The sequence below is a fragment of the Pinus tabuliformis genome, chromosome 8 (genome assembly GCF_031772625.1).
Source record: "Pinus tabuliformis cultivar Carrire ecotype Pingquan chromosome 8, CPIR1, whole genome shotgun sequence".
Taxonomy (NCBI): Eukaryota; Viridiplantae; Streptophyta; class Pinopsida; order Pinales; family Pinaceae; genus Pinus; species Pinus tabuliformis.
This window is the reverse complement of record NC_142294.1, coordinates 8,021,831-8,046,478: the sequence shown is the minus strand read 5'-3', so window position 1 is coordinate 8,046,478 and position 24,648 is coordinate 8,021,831. Positions and strand designations below refer to the sequence as shown.

The 24,648-nt window shown below is 39.4% G+C and overlaps 1 protein-coding gene across 8 annotated transcripts in view; it reads right to left on the bottom strand.

Annotated features, from left to right (window-relative positions):
• The window catches only part of LOC149233906 (uncharacterized), a 426,611-nt gene that overhangs the window by 391,641 nt on the left and 10,322 nt on the right, over positions 1-24,648 (bottom strand). For 7 of the 8 annotated variants that reach the window (XM_089371667.1, XM_089371666.1, XM_089371669.1 and 4 more), the window contains one exon: positions 12,918-12,999. In XM_089371667.1, coding sequence (XP_089227793.1) covers positions 12,918-12,999 — 82 coding nt within the window. Of the gene's footprint in view, positions 1-12,868; positions 13,000-24,648 lie in introns of those variants that run through there. The other variant, XM_089371673.1, reaches the window with a different exon arrangement.

Here is a 24,648-nt window from a genome sequence, read left to right as displayed (position 1 = left end):
GACTAGATCGAAGTTGGCACATCATCCAAAGAGGTTGGTCTTGGTCTTGGAGGGTATTGGTCTCAATCTTAAGGTCATGGAATTCGTCAATTGAAGAATCTATAAGGAAGAGAAGGGATTTAAGGGTTTTTGTCTCAAGAGGAGAGGTTTGGGCCCTGGCTTGCAGCCTATGTACTACGTCATTGTTCTTCTTGTTTTGGTAGTTGTTTGATGCTTCACACATATAATAATAAGGAATAAAGCTAATAAGTAAAAAGGAACTTTTACCACACAAACCAATAGGGGACCTAAAAGGGGTTTCCTAAGAGGGCAACTGCTAGGTCAATGGAAATTGTGAAGGCTTAGCCATTGTCACCACAGCCAAGTCTCCCTGCTCTTTACAGAGTTTCACCGATGAGAGGAGTCCCGGTAGTGTAGGGATCACTTTGTAAAGTAGATGCCAATGGAGAGGTGAGGAGTGACCCTGAGGGATGGAGTAAAGAATGGGACTCGCTTGCTCTTTAAGCAAGGGACTTTGTCCACCAGGGGTAAGGGGTGAGGATTGAGGGGTTGAGGGAGAAAGAATAAGCTTATAGATGAGTTTCTCAATCCCTATAACCCTTGGAAACTTGGACTCCCAAATAGTCTTTATTGAGCAATGGGACCACACCAGGCCAAGTGGACCTGGCCCAGGTTGGGGGATGGAATGCAGCAACCAATGATGTTCCTATCCTGGACAAGGTGTGGGGAAAGTACAAAACAAGAATATTCACTTCAAAAGGTTGAATTGATCCTATTAAGGTCTAGCCTTGGGGATACCTAGGCAAAATTTGGTCGAAGAGCTAGGGCTTGGGATTCCCAGAGATTCCACCATCAAAATGGCCTTAAATTTGGAGGAGAGGGAGGGGAGCCACCAACGCAGTATCATAGAGGAGATCGAAATTTTTCCTTGGCCCAATTGCTAGGGAATTGATGCCTTAGGAGACCTAATGGGGCTAGACTTGGGAAAAAGGGGAAAAAATGATAAAATGAAGGTTGAGATGATCACCTTTTTTAATGAACCAGTGCCTCATTCACTTGGGGATATGGAGTCAAGGATGGTAATGAGTAAGAACTTGGATTCTCGATCAAGGAGGCCCAGAAAGTCAACTTCGTGCAATTAGATAGTACGAAAAGAAAAGTGACCTTCAAGCATTTATAGTATATACTTGAAAGCAAATGATGCAAGCTTCTCGAGATAAACAATCTCTAGGAAATTTCATTCATTTAACATTGGCCCATGCGTTTAAATAGCTAAAACATGCTCAATTCCACATTTCAATAATGCAGCAACTAGCCCTAATTTTAGCAGTATGCAGCAACAAGAATAATAACAATAAAAGTCACTTACAACGTTATAGAGTATATCCAACCAACAATTCGTTTGCATAACAAAGCTCCAAGACAAGAGAAATAGCCCAAATCCATACATCAAAATTCATCTATCTCCCAAAAATATCCACCAAAGAAAAAGTGTGAAATTTCTCTATGATCAGAGAGATCCCAAGTCAAGTGATGATACAAATGAATGTATCTAACATCAATATATAGCCTCCTAAAGAGTTCAAATTAGCTTATGGGCCCCTAAAGATAAAATAATGTGCAAATAATAACCCTATTGGTGACAAGCCCACCAAACTGGCCCATAAATGTAAAAATAAGCCTCCCAAGGGGCCAAATAATAATGTGTGCATGCCGTAGGGTCCTCCAAAGGCTCAATAACATCCTGAAGTGCCATATTGAAGAATAAATTCCTCGGAATATGATGGACAAGGGGGTGGCCCCTTGTTCTCCAAGTAGTAGACCTGTGGTGGTCTCAATGGGTTTGAGGGCACATCAATGACCCCATGGGTCTCCATATGAATCAAAGATGCCAGTAGATCCTCTACAATGGTCCAAGTGGTGGAATGAATGCTGCCATGACATCGTACAAGTGTTGGGGCACCTGCCAAGAGTGTGGGGCTCCTGTTGGGCATAGTGTACCAATCATGTCACCATTCATCCAAAAGTGGATCGCTAGTAATCTCTTAACATCCATGAAGATATGTGGAGTGTTATATGTTGCTGTGAAAGCCCATGGCTCTCTATGCACACCCTACATGTGCCAATGTGGACCTCTTCTTTCTCGATGTGATCTTTCACTTCTTGCACCTTTTTCTTCTTGATATGTCCTTCTATCTTGAGAGTTTGAGGAGTGGTAATTCTTGCCAATGCTTTACAAGATATGGTCTGATTCATTTCTTCTTTCTCTGGGGTGGTGTCCTGACGTATATCCTCTTCTTTTGATGTTTCTTGATCCTTTTCTTCCTCCTCTTCATATTCTATGTAAAATAATTTCTTCTCAGCACACCTATGACCTTTAGTGCATTTGCTATCACAATTGTAACAAAGCCCTTTTTCTCTTTTTTCTTCCAATTGTTGTGGTGTAACCCTTGTAGGTTGTGGAAGGCTGGGAGAAACAACACTTCCATCTTTATAGTTGTGAGGGGTATGCTTCCTGGTTTCCATAATTTTGCTTTCCATTATGTCACAAAGCCCTTTTACTCTTTCCAATTGTTGTGGTGTTGCTCTAAAAAAGGTGTTGCTCTTTGTATCCTCATAATGTGCTATCATTTCCTCCGTGAAAATTGACCACGTAACAAGTTTTTTACGAGAACAAAGCCCTTTGTACCATAAAAATTGATCTGGTTCTAAATATGAAGATGCAATACATACCTTTTGTAACAGTTTTACACCATGTATATCAAAATATTGCTCTATCTGAAGTATCCAATTTACCGGATCCTTGCCATCAAACTTCCTCATCTTGCTTTTTCTTGATTTTAGGAGCTCTACCTTGAAACGACTGTAACTCTGTACTTTCGGATCTTTAAGTTCTGAAATTATGACCTGTAGTAGCCCTCTGTGTCCTCTTTCCAATGCCACAAGTCTGATCCAAATTGGATTCTCCAAGAAAGAGTTATGCACAATCTCCCGCAGTGACCGGATTATAAACTAGTTAAGTAGAGCGAACTTGTATGAAGTGCCACGTGTCACTGTTTCAACCTTTGACTCTGAAAAATATATAAACAGAAACTACAGTCGTTTATAGAAAAATATATAAACATAATTTTTAGCCAATTGATAAGTCTCAAACAAAAGGGTTCAATAATGGAGCACATTGAGGAGTTCCAAAAATTGAACAATAAGGGGTTACACTAGTAGTATAGGGGCCTAACAGGATCCCATATAGGGAAGCCAAACCCAAATGGAAACCACCTACAATCCTACATAAGGTCCAATGCGTCTCCTAGGCTTCTAGTACAATCAATCATTAAAATAATCGGGTAAAAGAGCTTACCAACCATGGATAGCAAAATGGGCACTCCATAATGGCATGCCCTTCCGTAGTGGGCTTTGGCATGTGCTAGTGTTTCTAGGCTCCAAAAGGGGTTAGCCAAGTACCTCATTAAGTGGTTTCAACCCTAAGAAGGGATAGTATGTCCAAGGTACATCCTTTTAATGGGGGTGGCAAGTGACAAATACGTGAGATGGAACAGGGAATGAGAGGGGCAACACTGGGCCACATAATGGAGCATAGGGGTAGCTAGATAAGGGGAAGCCCACACCTATGTATATAATGTATAGGAGGGAGCAGTCATGGTACATGAGGTGCCCTGGACTTGATTTTTCCACCCTTCTTTATATGTCTTTTTTCTTTTATGAATTTTCTTTAATTAACTGCTCGGGGCTCAAAGGACAAGAACATGATGTGTATAATATAGCAGTGATTACCCCCTTTAAGGTAGGTCAGTGCATTGCCCTTCAGGGGTTGGGACAAACACGGGTTCCCGAATGATAAAGGAGGCTCATCTAGGGCCTATGGAACCAGGGTGATGGCCATGGATGGGGTAGAACTCATGTGTTGGCTTTTGCCCATGTGCTAATTATTTTTGTCTCGACCATCTTTTGCATTTTGTGGTACAATTTCTGTTAAATGTGGCCAATTATGCTTTTTTTTCCTTTTTTAGTTGCTTCAACCTTTAGAGCATCATTCTAGGCCTGAGCCAAAGCAGCGGCAAGGGGATAGGGAGGCTAGTCCTATTTGGACCCAGAATGGAAATATGTACCCAAGTAGGAGAAATGATGAATGGGGGTTTAGTGAGTGGAAAAGGAGTAACATGTGCGGGTAGACGAGTGGGACCACGCACCCAAAGTCAAGGTTTCCCAAGTAGTACCACCCTAGAACCCAATGGTCAATAAAAGAGATCCCACAGGACTAAGATCCAAGGGTAACAACCAAAAGAGATCAAGAAGACAAGAGTACAAACTAAGCCCACTCTTTCCGCCAAATCCCCCTGTTGTCCCGCAAAGTGTCTAGCCAGCACGACAACGCTCAGAGTAAGGGTTGTCACTGTTAAATCCTTACTCCGTTTAGACTCTCTCCTAGACAAGTCAAGGGGAGTAGTCCCTAGGTAAATGGATGAGGATAGCCTGTGAAAAACAGACTCTAGGAGATTTTAATGACGAACAACTTGATGAATTTAAACGATTAAATCAGATTGATAGATTAAATGCCAATGTAGACAAGACACGACCAAAAAATAGAAACAATTATGGACCAGTGCCTTCGATATTTGAATTAACCATCAATAAAACAAGCTATCCAGAACGATTTTCAATATGTGACAAAAAGTGACAATAACACTGCGGCATGCAAAGAATTCCAGATCTAAAATGATTGTCGTTAATGACCAAGAATTAATCAATCTTTTCCAAAAGCCAATATGATTTATCGCACTAGACTATAGAAGAATCGTGAGAATTTAAGATTTAACGTTTAACATCAGAAACACCAAGGAATTTAAAACTAATCAACGGGTCAAAAATTGAAATTTTAGTGGGCCATAGGCCACATTAAAAAATTTTAACAGTTAAGTGAAAAACCCCTTAATGTAAATCCGTAATCACAAATTTAAATTTTTAGAATTTTTTAAATGTTTAGAATTTTAAGATTTTTTTTAAATGAAAATAATAATAATAATAAATCAAAGTTAAATTCGAAAATGATAAATTTAAACAAACAAAATAAAATCAAACCTAAATCTAACTCATAATAATACAAATGAAAATTAAAATGAAAAGTCGAACATGCTAAACAACTAACTAAAACCTAAAAAAACTAATATATAAAAAAAATCAGTGTTTTGTGTTTGTTGTGTGCAGGTGCATAGAAAGAGCAGTGACGGCGGCAGAAGGAAACTGAAGGATGAAGGGTCGAGACAGAGACAACAGAGCCACTTGACAGACGAGTTGCAGCGAGGAGGAGTATGGTTGCATTGAGGGATGAGCAGCACACAAGCTTATAGATAGCGCACGGATCTGGACGGTGATGGCAGGGATCTCGACGGGAAGAAGTAGATCTCGAAGAAGGATAAGGTTGAGGCACGATGGAGGAGGGAGCGGCTATGGAGAAATGGTTTTGCAACAGTAAAAGTGGTATTTCGGGCGCCCTCTAACCCTTAAGTAGTATTGAAGGGTGAGCACTCAATGCCACTCATCGAGCAACACGTAGCAGCGAGGAGGAGAGAGGAAACCGCTTTTCGGGCAGTTAATCCTCGCGTTTCTAGTCCACCCGAAATCCCTTACAGTCATTGGATCTGGCGTGAGCAGTTCAATGGTTGTGGTTTGCCATGCAAGTTGGTTGATCAGGGCAGCGACAACTATCGGATCGAGCGCCAGATCAACGACCAAGATCTAATCGCATTAGAGAGCGGTCAAGGGACAGCGGAGATAGAATTGCCATATGCCGATGGGCGATTTAGCGACGCGCCGTTAGCCGTTGGATCGGAAACTGGAATCGACGGCAGAGTTTGGGCTGATCGGGGACCGGTGATTGGAGTGCGCAGCGGAACGCCTATGGACCGGGAGTGCAAACCCGCCAATATTTATTATCGCGGGTGTAAAAGATTTGAATTCTGGCCTTTTGGGTGTTGAGCGGGAATTCCCGTGTTTTCCTTTGTATTCCGATATCTTGAAAGGTCTCAGTTTTTAAAAGGAAACCTGACAAAGTGTTGTGGTCAGGTTTTAAGGCTTCATGCCTCATTTGAATGCTTCCGATTGGTTTAGTAGGACCTACGTTGGGTTTAGGAAAGTGCTAGAAGTTTGTCTATCTGTGGGTAAGCCAATTTGGCAGCCTGTTGTACAAGAAAATTGCTGAATAATAAAATCCTCCCTTGCTGCACCGGCTTTCCCACATTGGGTTTTTCCGGGGACATTAGTCCAAAATAACTGTGTCAATGTGTGCATATTTTTGTTTCTGCATTACGATGTGATATCTGCGGCAGTATTTATTTTAATGTTTGTTGTAGTAATTTGATAAATAACTTATGATGAAATAAGTAGGAAAAGTAAATCAGTTGCTGCAGTGATAGAATTTTCACATGGTATCAGAGCAAGTAATCAGAGACAGAAGGGAAAATCAATTATGGGTCGAGACCACGATGCAGAGGCATCCACCTCAGGGGACTCAGGTAGATTTTCAGAAGATTGCACAAGAGAGAGAGATTTCGATTTCTCTATGTTGGCTTCCAGGTTGGAAGAAGAAGTGGCGTGCATGACTAGTGATGCATCATCAGAAGTACGGTATATAGACAGTGGAGCCTCGTGGCATATGACGGGAATTAGGGAGTGTTTCTTAAAATATCGAGAAGAGAAGATGAACTTTCAGATCACCATGGGGAACAAGGCAAAGAGTACTCCAGTAGGAAAGGGTACCATAGTTTTTCAGACAGAATCGGGAGAGTGGTTCTGTGCCACAAATGTGCTGCATGTGCCAGGATTGGGGATGAACTTACTTTCCGTGTCACAACTACAAGGCAAGGGCTATGACATCTAATTCATCAAGGAAAAGGTATACATCAAACACCCGAGCTGGAAAAAGAAAGTGCAGATCGGGATCAAAAGTAATCGGTTGTACAGATTACAACTAGAATCTCCAATGGCACTAATAAGCAGTCATGGGGACAAAGACTTGAAAGAACTATGGCATAGAAGGATGGGTCACTTGCACCATGGAGCTTTGAGAATTCTCAGGAGCACTGTAACAGGAGTTCCGGATCTGAGTACGAGACAAGATGATGTATGCAGGGGATGCACTCTAGGAAAGTATGCCAAGGCGGCATTTCCTAGGAGCAACCACAGGGCCAAGAGTGTACTAGGATTGATACACTCAGATATCTATGGACCTATGTCCATCAAAGCTCTCAACGGTGTCGAGTATTTCCTTACCTTCATTGATGACCACTTGAGAAAAACTTGGATCTATTTTTTGAAAACCAAGGATGAGGTTTTCTATCGATTCAAGGAGTTCAAGACTCTAGTGGAGAATCTGACAGGTAAGAAAATCAAAGTCTTGCGCTCAGATAATGGTGGAGAATATGTCGATAAGGACTTCACTGATTATTGCGCTAAGGAGGGCATCAGAAGAGAGTGGACAACTCCCTACAATCTGAAGCAGAATGGGGTGGCAGAAAGGAAAAACAGGACTATTGTAGAAGCAGTTAGGGCCATGGTGTATGATCAAGATATGCCAAATTATGGGCAGAAGCATGCAACACAGCTGTCTACGTTCAGAACAGGACTCCTCATCCGGCATTGGTCAAGATTACTCCAGAGAAAGTCTTCACTGGGAAGACACCTGAAATCAGTGATTTCATGATATTTGGGAGTTTGGCATATTGTCACATACCCGAAGAAAAGAGGAAGAAGCTAGATCAGACTACAGAAAAGGGGTATCTGGCAGGATATAGCAAGAACGCTAAGGCATACAGGATCTATCTTCCAAGGAGCAGGAAGGTAGTAGTACGACGAGATGTAAAGTTCATGGAGGACAGAGCTTTCAGAAGATCTCGCAAAATGCCTTCCAAGGAGCAATTGAAAGAAGATCCGTTAGTCATACCTCTTCAACCAATGGATGTGAAGAATCCTTCCTCAGATCAAGAAGATTCTCAGGATGAGGAAGAGGAGCAAACAGAAGCACCTGTTGGCAGAGGAAAAACCAGCAGGGAGCTTCGTCAGATTCTACGTGATGCAAAGAACTTCATCGGAGAGCCAAGGAACAATAAAAGGGAGCGAAAACAACCAAATAGGTGTCAGGCGTTAGTAGCTCAGGATGGAGAGCCTGCCAACTTCAAGGAGGCAGCTCAGCATCAGGTCTGGCTAGATGCGATGGTTGAGAAGTATAACTCCATAATGGTAAACGATGTCTAGGAGGTGGTGTCAAGGCCTCAAGACAGATCTATGGAAGGTTCAAGATATATCTACAAGATCAAATATGTTGCTGAAGGCAGTATTGAAAAATACAAGGCTAGCTTTGTGGCTAAGGGGTATGCTCAAAATGAAGGGATTGACTATCAGGAAACCTTCGCCCCGATAGCCAGGTATACATCTATTAGGACCATGATATCTCTTGTAGCCCAGATGGGATGGGAGATCCATCAGATGGATGTGAAGACGGCATTTCTGAACAGGGTAATAGAAGAAGTATACATTGAACAACCAAAGGGCTTTGAAACTCATGAGAGGAAGTCTCATGTATGCAGACTGAAGAAAGCCTTATATGGGCTGAAGCAGGCACCAAGAGCGTGGTATGGTCGAATAAATGGCTACTTGCAGAAAATGGGGTTTGTCAAGAGTGACACGGATCCGAATCTCTACTATCTGGTCGTAGAGAGCGAGCCACTTATCTTAATATTATATGTGGATGATCTCTTCCTGACAAGATCATCCAGACTCATTGAAGAATGCAAGAAGAATCTAGCCACAGAGTTCGATATGAAGGATCTGGGACAAATGCACTATTTTCTAGGGTTGGAAGTTTGGCAGCAGAAAGGAGAAATCTTCCTTGGGCAAGGAAGGTATGCTAAAAAAATTCTGAAAAGGTTCGGGATAGGAGACTGTAAACCTATGGCTACGCCAATGATCACCAACTGGAAGAATATTGATGCATCAGAAGACAAGGATGTCGATCCCACCCTATATCGACAGCTCATAGGGTCCCTGATGTATCGATTCAATACCAGGCCAGATATTTTCTACGCTGTCAACACCCTCAGTGAGTTCATGGTGGAACCAAAGAGAGCTCATTGGGCAGAAGCCAAGCACGTTCTCAGGTATTTACAGGGAATAGTTGATTATGGGCTCTTGTACAACAAGGGGAAGGATATCAGATTGAGTAGATTTACTAATGCAGATTGGGCAGGAAGTTCAATGGATCGGAAAAGTACCTCTGGGTACCGTTTCAACATTGAATCAGGAATAACCTCCTGGTGCAGTAGGCAACAGAAGTCTGTGGCTTTGAGCTCGTCTGACGCAGAATATATGGCAGCGAGCACAGCTTCATGTGAGGCCATATGGCTTAGAAAACTGTTGGTAAACCTAACTAGAAGAAATATGGAGGCGACCAGGATCATGTGTGATAATCAGAGTTGCATCAAACTCTCTGAGAATCCAATATTTCATGATAGATCAAAGCATATTGATATCTGGTGTCACTTTGTCAGAGATTGTGTCCAACGTGGAGCTGTACAGTTGAGCTACACATCCTACAGGGGAACAAGTGGCAAATATCCTCACCAAGGCCCTTGGAAAGTCAAAATTTGACTACTTCAAGAAAAAGATGGGGATGGTAAAGAACCCCTTTCAGAAGTAGTGTGTTAGCAACACGAATGAAGAGGGAGTTGCAGTGCAGATGATGTGTTGGGAGAAAGGACCAACAGCAGCACAAATGCAGAGGGAGTTGCAATGCAGATGTAGTGTTAGGAGAAAGGACCAACAACAGCACAAATGCAGAGGAAGGTGCAGCGCGAATGCAGTGCTAGGAGAAAGGACTAGCAGCAGCACGGGTGCAGAGGGAGCTGTCGTACAGATACAGCAGTAGCAGTGGCAGTGGCAGAACCATGGGCAACAATACCGGATGCAGCAATGCAGAGGATGTTGGGTAGGGAGGTCTAGCATCAGCACAAGTAACGATGCCAGATGATCAGAGTAATACTCAGTGAAGAGTATTGCTAGAGCACAGTCTTCACTAAGACGGAGTGTTGATTTAGGGTAGCATCAGATGTGCTCTAGCCACGAAATTTGGTGGAGAGGTTGGGGCACATGAGATCTCCAATACCAAGAAAGGGTTTGGGCAGATTCTAAACAAATCCAGAGATATTAAAATAATTAATAATTTTAATGGAGTCCCTAAGTCTAAACTTAAGGAAAATAAAATATTAATGTGTATTAATATGAATCTGTGTTAGAACGATCCAAAAGACATGGATCAAGCTAGATCTAATCTTAGTCGTTGATTAGGGATTTAATCTCAACCGTTGAGATGTCAACAGAAAAAGTATAAGAGGAGGCTTGAGGGGCACTTGGATAACACACTGAGGGAGACCAGTGAGTTCAATTTCTGGAGTGGAGTTTGCTAAAGAAATTGAACCAGTGGTCTCGAGAGCAATGAGGGTGCAGCAAGTACGGAACAGAGAGACAGGAGATCAGCGCATAAGAGGCAGACGCAGAACCAGAGAAAGCCACACAGAGGCAGTAGAGACTGCACAGAGCCAGAAGGGCCTGCGTCATCCACGCAGAGGCAGCAGAGACTGCGCAAAGCCAGAAGGGCCTGTGTCATCCACGCAGAGACAGCAGAGACTGCGCAGAGCCAGAAGGGCCTGCGTCATCCACGCAGAGGCTGCAGGAGTGACGCAGCAGCCGAGAGAGGCTGCGTAGAGCCTCAGTAGGCTAACGCAGAGGGTTTCAGGTTGTAGCAGAGATCAGTATTAATCTTAATTTTAATTGTTGTAATTATATTTATTTATTGATAATTAGTTTTAATTATTTATTTTATTTTAATTCATTTTATATTTATAATTTTTTTAATTAATTATTTATTTTAATTAATTTTAATTTTAATTAATTATTTATTTTAATTGTTTTAATTATAGTTATTTTAATTACTAATTTTAATTGTTGTAATTATATTAATTCTATAATAGTTTCTAATTGTATATATTTTAATTATTTGTTTAATTTGATTATTATTCTAATTAATTTTAATTTTAATTATTTTGATTGTATTTATTTTGATTATTTATTTATTTTAATTAATTATTAATTTTAATTTTTAATTGTTATAATTATATTTGTTCTAATTTTAATTTTAATTGTTGTAATAATATTTATTTCAATTTCTTTATTAATTATTTATTAATGAGTTATTTTTACTTTGTAATTGTATTAGTTTTAACTATATGTCGTGGTTATTTATTAAGGCTCCCTACATATTATCCTATGTTGAGGAGTTTATTATAGTTAAAATATTTTTTTATTGATGTTTAATTCTATGATTTTGATTATTTATTTATTTTTTTTTATGTTTTTTTTTATTTCTATTTTATTAAGGTCATAGTGTGTCCTTAAATTAAAAAGAATTTTATGTTTGTTCTAGGTTAATTAGGGGAGGATTATAGTTTGGGGGAGATTTGGATGATAGGATTGGAACCCAGTTTTTGCTTATGGTCCATCCATCGTCTCTATTGAGGTTATTAGGGTGTTTGCTAATTTCTATGGCTTCTCTGAATTTCCTTATGAAGTAGTGATCGCTCCTAGCTAAGATACGGGTATCTTATATACATATTTGGTGCTTAGTTTTATCAGAATGTTCAGCTAGAGCTGAGGATTTGGACCGATTGTGTTTAATGTCTGCAGAGTGTTCCTGGATTCCTGTGTTAAAGGATCTCCCAGTCTCACCTACATAGGGTTTTCCGCATGAGCAAGGAATTAAGTAGACACCTTTATGGCATTTAGGGTCAACTTTGTCTTTCACTGGATTGAGGCAATTGCGGATCGTGTTTAAGGGTTTGAAAGTGGGTAGAATTCCATTGTTTTTCAGGATGCGGGAGATTTTAGTTTTGTTTCAAGATTTCGTGGTATTCATATGGAGAGTTTTGTTAATGGAAGTCCATAATGGGATTCATTTTCTTCCTCAATCAAAGGGTTTGGTGTTCATAGAAGTGGAACCCGTCCAAGCAGATCCAATTATAAGCCACTCGAAGATAAACATTACTTCAGATTTATAAAATCTCATTAAAGATGATATAAAATTGTGCTCAACTAAAACCTACTGACAATGTTCTCATTCAGCCAGACTTACAAAAAGTCTTGTGATGAATAACATATCCACTCATAAAAGGATTTGAGGTTACATGAGAAGCAGTTAGCAAAAATTTCAGGTGATTAATCTAGACAGCCATTACTCAAACACCTTGTATCTGTATTTGTGAACAAACCACACATTCAAGACTAGAGGAAATGTAGGCATAGTCATTGTCCGCAAGGAATGAAGGCAATAATCAAATCCAATACTGTCCAAAATGTAAAGCCATTGACTACAGAGAAACATAATCACATTAAGGAATGTCATTTGCGAGGTATTAGCCTGACTAAGGATTAGTTGGAGAATCTTAATTTCAATCAGCTTGATGACTTACACTTTATGAATCAGATGTACCGTTATGGGGTTACAAATCACAATTATTAGGAAGGGAGAAAGAGATCGGCATTGGATGGGTAGGTTCTTGATAGCCCCTAGAAATGCCACGATTTGTTTTAAATCTTATGTTGAATCTGAAAAAATAACAAATGATGCATTCATTCACCTAGATTCCAATGATATCTACAGATGGCGGTACGCTCCAGAGTCTGATCTACTAATTTCAGTTCCAAGCATCAAAGAAGCAATTCAGTAACATATCAAAAAGCACCATTCAAGGCAGTAATATTCACGTTCAAATTACTCATATAAACAAAAAGCATTAGTGCTTACCAAATATGGAAAGAACCATCAATATGTGGTTGAACTTTGAAGTACTTACTGTTTCCAACACATGCTGCAGGCTGCGTAGACCAAATGAATGCCCACATTGAGCTACCATTGCATCATCCATTAGTAATCCCCTGATTTGGATCAATTACATGAAGACATAAACTCCTCATTTTTTAAAATAGTCACATGATATAGCTGATACTAAGATGTACTTCAAGAAGAAAAATACCACAGTTAGAGGTTATAAGATGATCCCCACAATGAACTCTGATATTTTGCAATATACCTTGATTTTATCAGAAGATGAACAGAAGAACAAAAAATCCATAACCTAGAAGATCCAGAAGAAACAAAAATGTGCATTAACAGTTTTGACATATCTCGTGTACATAACTCAAACTGCTGGTTCAAGCAAGCTAATCCACCCTACCCAATGAGGATGGACCTGCCAAGGACCAAAATGCATCCATCATTTAGTTTCAAAAGGGAGGATCAATGTACAAACAGACCACCATCATAATCCACTTCCAAAAGGTAATGTCAATTTGCTAATAGCAGCCATCTCTAATTTGAATAGATAAAAGAAACCTTCAACATCCAATAGGTTCCTAGAGGATAAAAATTCCACGCTTTCATCCTCCATAAATAAAAAAAAAGGGAATGAACTCTGATGACCATATGACTTTCTTATCCGTTTTATGTTGTGTATCATGTTATCTACAAAAAAACATCCGCCTTTCAAAACAGAGGTTTCACAATGTATTTTATTTTCTCAACCACAATGCCAATTATGCAGTCACCGCGTTCAGCAAATTTCATGAATAAAGTTCAAAATTCACCAAATTCAAAGCTAGAAAGAATAAATTTGATAAAAGACCAAACAAATTAATTCTATTTGGATGGCAGACAGATTCAGCTAATAAATTTGCTAAAATTCATATAAAATTTAAATTTTATTTTAGAAAATTGATATGATTCTTGTCGTGATGACCTAGAGAGTATACAGTAACACAGTTGTAACCTTGCAAGTAATATCACCTAGTTGTACAACATATTGATGTAAGGATGGATAGCAGGGTTTGACCAGCTGAGCAGCATTGTTTACATGTATGCTGGTAGCTCTCCAAGGACAAAGCTTGAGAGCATTGGTAGCAGGTCATCGGGATGACTTGAGGCACCTTGGGTTGTGCCATCATTTGATAGCAGTGCCAGATTGTTGCAGCATTGTGAGCAGTTTGGAGCAGTGAAGCAGTGTGAAGTATGACTGTCTGCATATGAGTCTTGATGCTTATTCATTCATGGCAGCCAGCATTGTGAGCTCTTGATGTTGAGCAATGATCCATGTGTGCAATGACAGTGATGCGCAGTTGAGCAGTGACAGTGATGTGCTGATGTGCAGTGAGTTTGACGTGCAGCATTGTGCAGTGATCAGCTTGAGCAGGATTGTGCAGTGGTCAGTGGCTACCAGGATTTGACAGATACACAACATCTTCTTTACAGCTTTACTATATTGATTCAAAGCACAGGGGGATCCAATGTGAAAATTGCGAAACGTGGTCCGTCGGCTCTTTAAGGTGGTAGGTTGGTGAAAGGCAGGTGATTGGAGTCACCTTCAGGTTGTAGCCTAAGAACACTTCAGGGTGGCAGGGTGGTGCTAGGGCAAGTCGTAGCCTTCACAGGGCATTTTGGCGTCCTTTCAGTGGGGGCTAATAAACTACAGGGTGACGAAGCATCCTTTCCAACAGCAGCTGGTAAACAGAGTGTTGGGGCACTCCTCAGATTGTGGCCTGACTTACAGGGCATTGGAGCGTCCTTCCTATTGTAGCAGGTTATTACGGTTTAGTAGCGCCCTACAGGTTGTAGCTTGTAAATTAAGGAGTTGGAGCCTCCTTCAGTTGTAGTTGAAACTTGATGTAATTACTTTTGTTTTAAAAGAGGAGGAGAAGACAATTACTAAAAAGTGTTCGGTGGTTTTTGACCCGGAGGGGGTTTTCCACCTAAAAATTTGTGTCCTTTGTTTTATCTTTCTGCATTGTTGTATGGTGTTGTCTACTGTTGATTAATTTTTATGATTATTTGAAGAAGAACTATAATAATAACTGAAGATTAACTAATGCCTTGAAAAATATTAAAAAGTGCTAATTGTAAGAAATACTTATTCAACCCCCCTCGCCCGCCCCCCCCCCCCCCCCCCCCCCCCCCCCACCTCTCAGTGTTTCCAACACCTTGGTGAACCCATTCATAGCAACATTCACTACCTCTACATCCAATACAACTTCTCCAATAGCTGCAAGTTGGTCACGAATCTATGTGATCCTCATGAGATAGTTGGTTATATTGTCGGAGGGGTTTCATTCTACACTCTCTGAGCTTAGTTTTGAGAATCATTTTCTAATTCATGTTATCACTTTGAAAAAGTGATACTAAGGCATCAAACATCCCCTTAGATCTGATATTTTCTACGACATGTGAAATTAGATGATCCTTAATAGCTTCAAGGATCACCCTTTATGACTTGATGTCATTATCCCTCGTTGCCAAAATAGCGGAGTATACTACCGCTAGTGTCTACGTGCTCCATGAGGCCTGCATTGGAGTTGGAGGAGGGTTCGACACAACTTCCAATAAGTCCTGCTCCTTCAAGATCACTGAGATTCTTGCCTTCCATGGCAAAAAATTTGAAACCCCATCAACTCGATCCTCAACCTTCACATCGGTCACTAACATGGTTGCCCTGAGCTTTATCTTAAGCTCACTGAAGTTACTTAAAGTTAAAAATTATAGATTTGCTATTCTCTCAGAGCCAGTGCTCTGATACCATGTTAAAATACCCTAAAACTAGTTATCTAAGCAAAAGGATCAGATCTAGTTACTTGTTGGTAATATTAACTTTCAGTAGAAAATGAAAAAAGCAATCACACACAGTGCACAAATATTTCAACCCTTCTAGATAGGTTCATCATTCAAAATTATCTTCAGAACTTACAAGAGCTCCCTTACAAAGAAAACATGGTTATGAGAATCAAATGAACAGCAAACCTAAAAATTACAGTTTGCTCAAAAATCGAGCCAACCTACCCTCAAATCCATACGGATGGTAGTATAGCCTGCTTCGTTGGGTTGCATGATTGTCCTTTTCCTTGCTACTAATTGATTGCTTGTCCTTGGTGAAGATTGGTTGCATTCTCCTTGCTGAAATCCTCGTCAATGGTTGAAAATCAAATCTTTGATTTTCCCCTTCACTCATGTGACTTGTGAAATGAATGTTTTGTGTCTTTGTCCTTTGCACTCTCTTTCTTTTATAACTTTGACATGAGCCAAAAACCTAATCTTCAATGGTCGAGATATAACCATGAGATGAATGGCTCTCATTTAATTAAATTATTAAGTTACCCACTTTAGTCACTTTATTAATTAAAAATCACTTTAATAAAAGAATGTTCACTTATTAATTAATTAATAAAGTGAACTTCGGAAAAAGCATAGGATACATCTATTGAAGGCGTAACTAGAGTCAATGTTCATAATGTAAATTTATCATTGATATATTTATTATATTTATATATGTCATATTTTTGTCAAAGCATGTTCTTCATGCTTAGAGTCAAAAAGAGTCAAAAAGAATTTATCATGAGTCAAAAGAAAATATATTTGGGTCATGTCCCATTTGGACATCTGTAACAAAAAGAAATTTGAATTTTATATTGAGTCTTTAATCTACAAGATGGCCAAGTTGGCCTAGTCCTCCAAAAGACACCTATTCGACCCTCCTGTGTGAAAATTCAGTGACCTCGAATCCTACTGTAGCAACTGATAATGTTTCTTCTATTTGTAAATTAATCAACCAAATTATTTGCAGTTTCCTATGGCAAGTCTCGAAACATATACACTGCAACTTTCACGAAATAAATACTACAGAAGAAATAAAAACACTGGAAGAATAGATGCGCACACACAATAATACACCGTTATTTTTGGACCAATGTCCCCGGAAAAAACCCCAACGTGGGAAAACCGGTGCAGCAGCTGAGGGTTTTATTATTATGTAGTAGTAAATCTGAGTACAAATCTATGGAAGCTCAAATCTAGCTTTCCATACAAAGAAAATGACTGACAGAAGTCTAGTGAGAAAAAGCTCATTTCCACCGGTGATCTGACACTGACCTTAGCTCAAGATGAGTTGCTCTTTGCTGCCTCTGCGTTGCCTTTGTGTCACCCTACGCATATCTGCATCGGCCTTGCTTGAACCAGTGTCTCTCTCACTCTGTTGATTAGCAGCTACTCTAGAAACTTGATCTTCTGGCCTCCGGGCTCCCACTCTAGCTCCTACCACTGAATCTCGACTTCTCCACAAAGATATGGATCTCCCTCTGAAGCTCTGCGCTGCCTCTCTGGACCTTCGATGCCTTCTCTACCTTGCACTACAAGAAGATCACTCGATACCATGCTCTGATACCATGTGAAAATTCATGCTCTGATACCATGTGAAAATTCGGCTAACCTGAATCCCTACTGCAGCAACTGATTAAATTTCTCCTACTTGTTAATTTCTGAATCAAGTTAATTACAGTGTTACATAGTAAACATCGAAATAAATCTACTGCATCCTTCACAACATAAAATACTACAGAAACAAAATATTGCACAGGAGAGAAATAAACACACACACAAGTACATTGTTATTTTTGGACACACATCCCCGGAAAACCCAATGTGGGAAAACTAGTGCAGCAGCTAAGGGTTTTATTATTATGCAGTAGTAAATCCGAGTACAAATCTATGGAAGCTCAAATCTAGCTTTCCATGCAGAGAAAATGACTGACATAAGTCTAGTGAGAAAAATCTCACTTCCACCAGTGATCCTCAAAATGAGCTGCTCCTTGCTGCCTCTACACTGTCTTTGCGTCAGCCTTGCTTGGACCAGCGTCTCTCTCACTCTGTTGATCCGCTACTACTCTGGAAACTTGAGCTTCTAGCCTCCAGGCTCCCACTCCGGCTCCTACCACTGAATCTCGACTTTTCCTCAGCAAAATACCGATCTCCCTCTGAAGCTCTGTGTTGCCTCTCTGCACTGCGTCAACCTCTCTGTGGAGTACAATGTCTCTCTGTTATGCACTCACCGGACTGGAAAAACTTCCTTCCGGCCTTACTACCCTGCACCTCACTCACTCCTTTGAAACTACTGAACCACCTCCAGCAACACATAGATGCTACTCTGGAGTTCGATTTCCCAGCAATATCGAAGTCCTTGCTCCTCAAGTGTGTTCTCCAATCCCCATCGAATTTCTTCTTATAATCTCTCATTGAGGCTTCAACAACCAAAATTAAACCATAATCGATGGCTAAGATTAACTAGAAATCAATCCAAAAATCACCATGACTTAATTAATACCCTTTAATTAACCAGATTTCCTAAGTTTAGACTTAGGAATCATTTTAAAAAGTTAATTATTTTAATTAAGTCATCTCTAAGCGAAATTTCTACAAACGATTTCTAGGTTTTGGAGAATACATGTATTCTAGCCTCTCCACAAAGTTTCATGGCTAGAACACATCCAGTGCTACAAAAATCAACATCTTGGAAAGCTATGTATAAAGAGGTAGTTTGACCTTCTTGGGACACACATTTACCACACAACAAGAAGCATATCTAAACCTAGCAAAGAAAAAGAGAAAGTTCGATCAAAAGAGAGAGATGACGAAGTCAAAACAAAGAAGAATATCCCCTCATTGACTAAATCTTTGATTGTTGTTTGCACATGTGAGAAGTCTGATTTTTCTGTGGAAGATTGAAATTTTTGAGGTGATCAAATTTCAGCCCCCTTGTTGCAGATCCGAATTTCAGAACTTCGACCAAAATTGGAGCAGATTGACCAGCGTTGACTTTGACTTTTTGGAGGAGGGTTGGACTTGGCATCTTGGTTTTGGTCTTGGATATCTCAATTTTTATCTGATTCTATAAGAGAAGGATTGTTGGGTTTTTCCCTTGTGGGTTTTTCCCTGGCTAGCAGCTTAATTTTGGTGTCTCTTGTCTCTTTGTGATCTCTATATTTTCCTGAAAGATTGAACATTTGCACATTTGCTTGACGAAAAAGATATAAGAAGTAATAAAGAAGACATCTAATATTCACAAGTGATTATCAAGAAGAGAAATTAGGTGTTAGATTTCTTTAACTTAGTTTCTCAACAACCTTTAATGATGATTTCCATGAGTAGACACCCTCATGGAAATACCTATCTAAGCTACAAACATTAACATTTTTGCACACGCACTAATTATTGTCCCGGCCTTTTTTTGCACTTTAACTTTTCTTTTTCTTTTATTGTGGTCATCTGTGATGTCCCAAATTTTGGATTATCTAACGAGGTGGTTAGGAGGGTATTCCAGAGCTTGTGTCATCTTAGTCATAGGAGCAGGATTACTCCATTGGTGGACCTGGAAGGTTTTAGAGGAGTTTTAAGGGTCTGATTGGGATCGCTTACCATATTTCATCATCGGGATCAATTCCACACGGTTTGCTCTTGGTTTTGTTGCATTTCGACGATTTCCATAAAATGGCATTATTAACAGACATATTTTAATTAATTATGCTTAAGGTGTTGTTTTGGGCTGATTACTTGGAGAAACACCTTAGTGTAATAGCTCGTTGGAATCAGGGCGAAAAGATCTACAGGGCAGAATGATAAAAAGGGGCTTTGGGTGGCTAGTGTGACCACAGAGGCAAATTAAGCATTTTCCGGCATTAAAAGTGACTTTAATTAGTTTATAAAAGTCACTTTATTAAATAAAGAAAGGAAAAGTGCTTTTAAATATTTAATTGGAGGGAAAAGGTAAGTGAGTTATAAAAAGGGAAATGAGGGGGTCTCTCCTCATTCATTCGTGCATTTGAGTTTTTGGGGAAAGAGCTCTTGGAGAGAGTTTGAAGGAGAAGCTTAGGGTTTTGGAACCCTAGCTGCCATAGCAGACTTTAGTGTTGAAAGTTGAAACTAAACACCTTAGTTTGGATTTGACAGTGAAATCACTCGGATTTCACCACTGAGCTTCAATGGGGGAAAAAAATTCTAGAGATTTGAGCTAGAAGAGGTGTTATCAATTGAATCTCTGATTTATTGTTTTTCCTTGAACATCTTTCAGGTTGAAGATAAATCTATGGGAGCCAAAGAGCCAAGTTCAGTTTGAAACCATCTTCCTTGCTGGAGTAGAATGAGCTCCTTACCTATTCTGCTGATCGAATCCCTTCAAAGAAGAGACTGAACACAAAGAGGGAATCTAAGACGAGTCCTGAGCTAGGAGGTACGAGTTTCCTTTTCTAGGAGGTTGAGATACTTTCTTCCTTTTCTGGGCCAAGATTGGTATTTATAGAGTCAAGCTTCTGCTACCATAGCTGGGTCGATTTCCATCAGTGAATCTTAGAACGATTTCACCTCTGTTTCTATTGAACGTGATTATTTTTGGGACCATGGTACTGTGCATCAAGCTAGTAGGAGTTTTGGGTCTGAATATTGGGCATCCTTGCTGGAAAAGATGAGGTTTACAAGCTGATTCGAGCCAGATATCAGTGCATTCATCTTAGTTGATTATATGTTGTAGCTGTGATACATTTTCCTCTATGACTGGGCCGCATTAATGAGGGAAAAATACTGTCGGGCATGACCAATAAAGGGGACTGTTATGTATGATTGTATTCTTTGAAGAGAGCTGATAGATTGAAGGCCATCTCATTGGAATGAAACTTCCAGCTTCCTCTATCTGATATAATTTTCGGTGTATTGGTACAGTAAGTGTAATAGGACTATTCTAGTTTGTCTTTTTTTAATGATAAAAAATTAAAATATCAGCTTCATGTACTTTTCCGAGTAATTAAACATATCAGTCGAATGCATTGAGGGCCCTATTTGGAATGCATCTTGTTCTCTATGTGTATTTTCTGAAGTTGAAATTATGAGAAGACACCTACAGCAGTGCGCAGTTAAACTGTTTGACAAAATGCGTCACTGAACAACTCAGACTCAGAAATTTATTATGAAAAATTAAGTTTTTTCCAAGTGGGAATTTTACAACATCTTATGCTTTTAAGTTTGTTTTAGTTGCATCAACCTCCAGGGAAAAGTTTTCCGGCGCTGACTCAAGGATGTCGATATGAGGGTGCCCATCCCAATGAACCAATGACAGCAAACCCAAAGGGTGGGTGTGAAATCCAAGGGATGGTAAAGAGTGGTAAGTATGGAAAGGTTATGAACATGTTATGTCAGTCCAAGTTTCCCAAGTAATGCCCCTCCTATAACCCAAAGGCCTAATAGGAGGTCCCACTGGACTAGGGCCAAAAGACTAAACCCCCTGGTAAGGTGAAAGAACAAGTTTGCAGTCAAGATCATCAATCATCTAAATCACCCCTTTATCCATGTTAAAATGCCCAAAACAGTAAGTGAAAGCACTTGATTGCAAAATAGTTAAAGTACCTACCAAATGGTGACCCACCTTCCTTCAAAAGGAATGTCAGATGGTAAGAGGTGTTTGACCAGTGCAAATGGCAAAGAAATGTGGCATATCATCATATATTGAGCAAATATAGGGTTGTTAGCTGGCTGGTTGTCCAAAGTAGGGGAAAAGTTTTCTCCTGTCGGGTTACCCACTTTTGGTGGGTAACAAGGTTCTTCACACTCAACCTTTGTCGAGTTTCAGGGTATATTTATTCTTAGTTTGAGTGTTTTTCCTTGTTGGTCTGCATTTTTCTACAATTAGAAATCATTTTCAAATTACCAAGTTTCATAAACTAACTCCTAGAAACCATCACCCAAGAGGAATTACAAGGCCCTAGTCTATTAACCTTGTGAATCTGTGATAGAGAATTTTGTGATTGTAGGGAAGCCTCTCGTGGCTTTGTAGGAATAGGCCTAAAGAGTGGGGACAAGTACCGAGGTGTTGAAATGTGTAGTTATGGTCGGTCTTCATACTCATCATTGATGTACTGTTACAATATATCTCCATGTAAAAGCTCAAAAAGAAAATCTATTTATTTGTCAAGCGTGTTTTTCATGCTTTTTATTTGTTGTCAAGCATGTTTTTCATGCTTTTTATTTGTCAAAAGAAAAGTCATGAAAGGCTCGTTAGTCATGGCCTTTGCAAAAGAATAAAATTGATTTTTATAGTCTATTTATGTGTCCTCCAAATTGCCAAGTCGGCTCTCCAAGTGTAAGGTCGGCTCAGCTTCATGTGGCACCCATTCGCATGACTAGAAGGCTATAAATAGCCCATACGTATCCTCCCAAAATGGCACTTCGGATCAGCTCATATATCTCTGAAATGCGAGGTCTATCTGAGGCTATATATCTCTATGGAAGGCGAAGGTCTGAGGCAGATCTCTTTGTGATGCAAAGTCTCTTTGAGGAAACCCAAATTATCTTTGTGGAATGTGAGCCTGTGACAGATGTAATGGTCTAAGGCAGAGAGCAAATTGTGCCTTGTGATAGACCTCAATACAGATCTTTTGTGGACCAAATTGATGCATATTTTGTCTTGGAACTTGGAGGCTTGACTTGGCACTTGGAGGTTGGTTATACTGGTCAGTTCATGACCTTAATGTCATGTTGAAGGATCTCACTAAGGAAAGGATTGTTTGTTGGGTTTTTACCCCTAGTGGGTTTTCCCAGGATAAACCTCGTCTCTTGTTATTGTGCATTGTGATCTTTGCTTTCCTTTCATTGCTATTAGTTGAAGTATAATTGCTTGATGATAATTGTAAAAAAGACTATAAACATAATCACAAGTAATTACGTAAGTTCAAAAATAGTGCTAGTCATTTGTGCACTCTTATTTTTCAACACGAGGTGACAGTGGGCACTTGCCCTTTGTGGTGTTGCCCTAGCATCTTGCCAAACCTTAGCAACACTACTAATTTGGTCGATAACATGGAGGAAAATCATGATTTCCCCTATTTTAGGGGAATTATGGAATTCCACAAATTGAGGGGAGAAAGCCAAACTTGTCCCCAAACTAAAATCAAATAAATTGATTTAAAAGAAAAAAATTATCATTTCACATGAAAATACCTTTAGAGAAATTCAAATGCACTCTCCTTCATTTGTTCCACTTGCATTTTGGAAATTACTTTACACAAATTCCTTTTTAATATTTAAACCTCCTTAATTGAACCAAGGCCATTCCCAAGCTTGGAATTCTTGGAACAAATTTCACATTTCATGAAGCTAATTTTGGGATATTCATGTGTCCCATTTTCGTTATGACTAATTTGGGCATTAGATTGCACACCATTTTCCCATTTATTATTAACACCCTCTTAAGTTATCCATAGGACCATCCCAAGCCTATTCCATGGAAATTTTACATTTACAAAACAAAAATACAAAAGAAAAGGAAAGTGCCATTTTCATTCGTACAACCATAACCATTGAAAATTTACTTTATAGTTATTCCTTTCACTATCAAATTCCTCTTACCAAATAGAAGCTAGATCAAATAGCATTTTGCTTGGCACTCAAAAACATGCCATTTAGATAATTTTACCCCTAGCATTATATTGGTGAGGACAATTATTGGGCCCAGCTACAATTTGATTTGGCTCAAGGACGAACCTTATGAAGCACTTTGGGGACGAATTTTTTTATGTTTTGTGGAAGAAATAAGCACTTTGGTGGTGGGGGGAGGGATGATCCTTTTGAAGTTGGACAGTCAACTTTGGAGCCCCACACTTTTCCTTTGAGGGATCCTTAAATGTTACACATTGTGCTTTGGAGGTCCACGTGCCACTTGTTGACCTCTACCGGTCAACTACCCATGCAGTACACCCCCTTTTTTCTTTGCAAGAAAGGGGCAGCACCTGATCAGCGTGTCCGTTCCATCCAGCAGTCATCAGCAGCTTGATCAATCTAATTGTAAACCCAGTCTGCATGTATTAATTGTAAATAATCTTAGCAGATATGAGTCGTGTATGTGTATTGCCTAGGTGGACCTAACTTTCTAGTGGTAATCTACGTCCCGAAAGGTTTTTCGTCTCACCGATCCATGGATCGGCAGAGTTTTCCTTCAAACCTGACCCCAAAGCCGGGATGGATTTTGTCATTAGAACTTTAGGAGAATCCTAGTGTGTTGATCTGCTAGATTATAGTTGTGTCGCAGAACTGGGTGTTTTGCGAGGGTCTGTATTAAGTGGGTTTGTCCCTTTGAGATGTAAATTGTAAAAAGTCATCATGAAATGTGTCTTGAGGGTTGAAAATGTTTTAAATCCCCTCGTGAGTCCTAAGTCCTAGGTCCTAGGTAATGTTTCCAAAGGCTTAGTTCGATGATCCATTTAAAAAAATAAAATAAAATAATAAATAATAAAAAATTTTAAATTTTAAATTTAAAAAATGAAATAAATAAAAAATAATAAAAAATTAAAAAAAATAATAATAATAATAATAATAAAAAATTAAAAAAATTTAAAATTTTAAAAATAAAATAAAATAATAATATTTTAAGTGAATAAATCGACGGATGAGATCAAGAGATGTCTTGATCCTCATCAACGGTCGAGATCATTTCTACATGGATCATTCGAACTAGCCGTTGGGATCATTTCCTTTATATAGGGTCTTAGGTGGTCATTTCAAATCATTGGATCTGTGAGTCAGATACTGAAGAAGCTCTCTTGTAAATCTGTTTCTGGTTAATAAAGGAAGACTTTGGGGTCCATATCTTGCTGGTGTTACTCTCTTGGAATGCTGTGAGATCATTTCATTTTCTGCATATGTTATTTTCAGCCATTAATAATAGCTTTTTG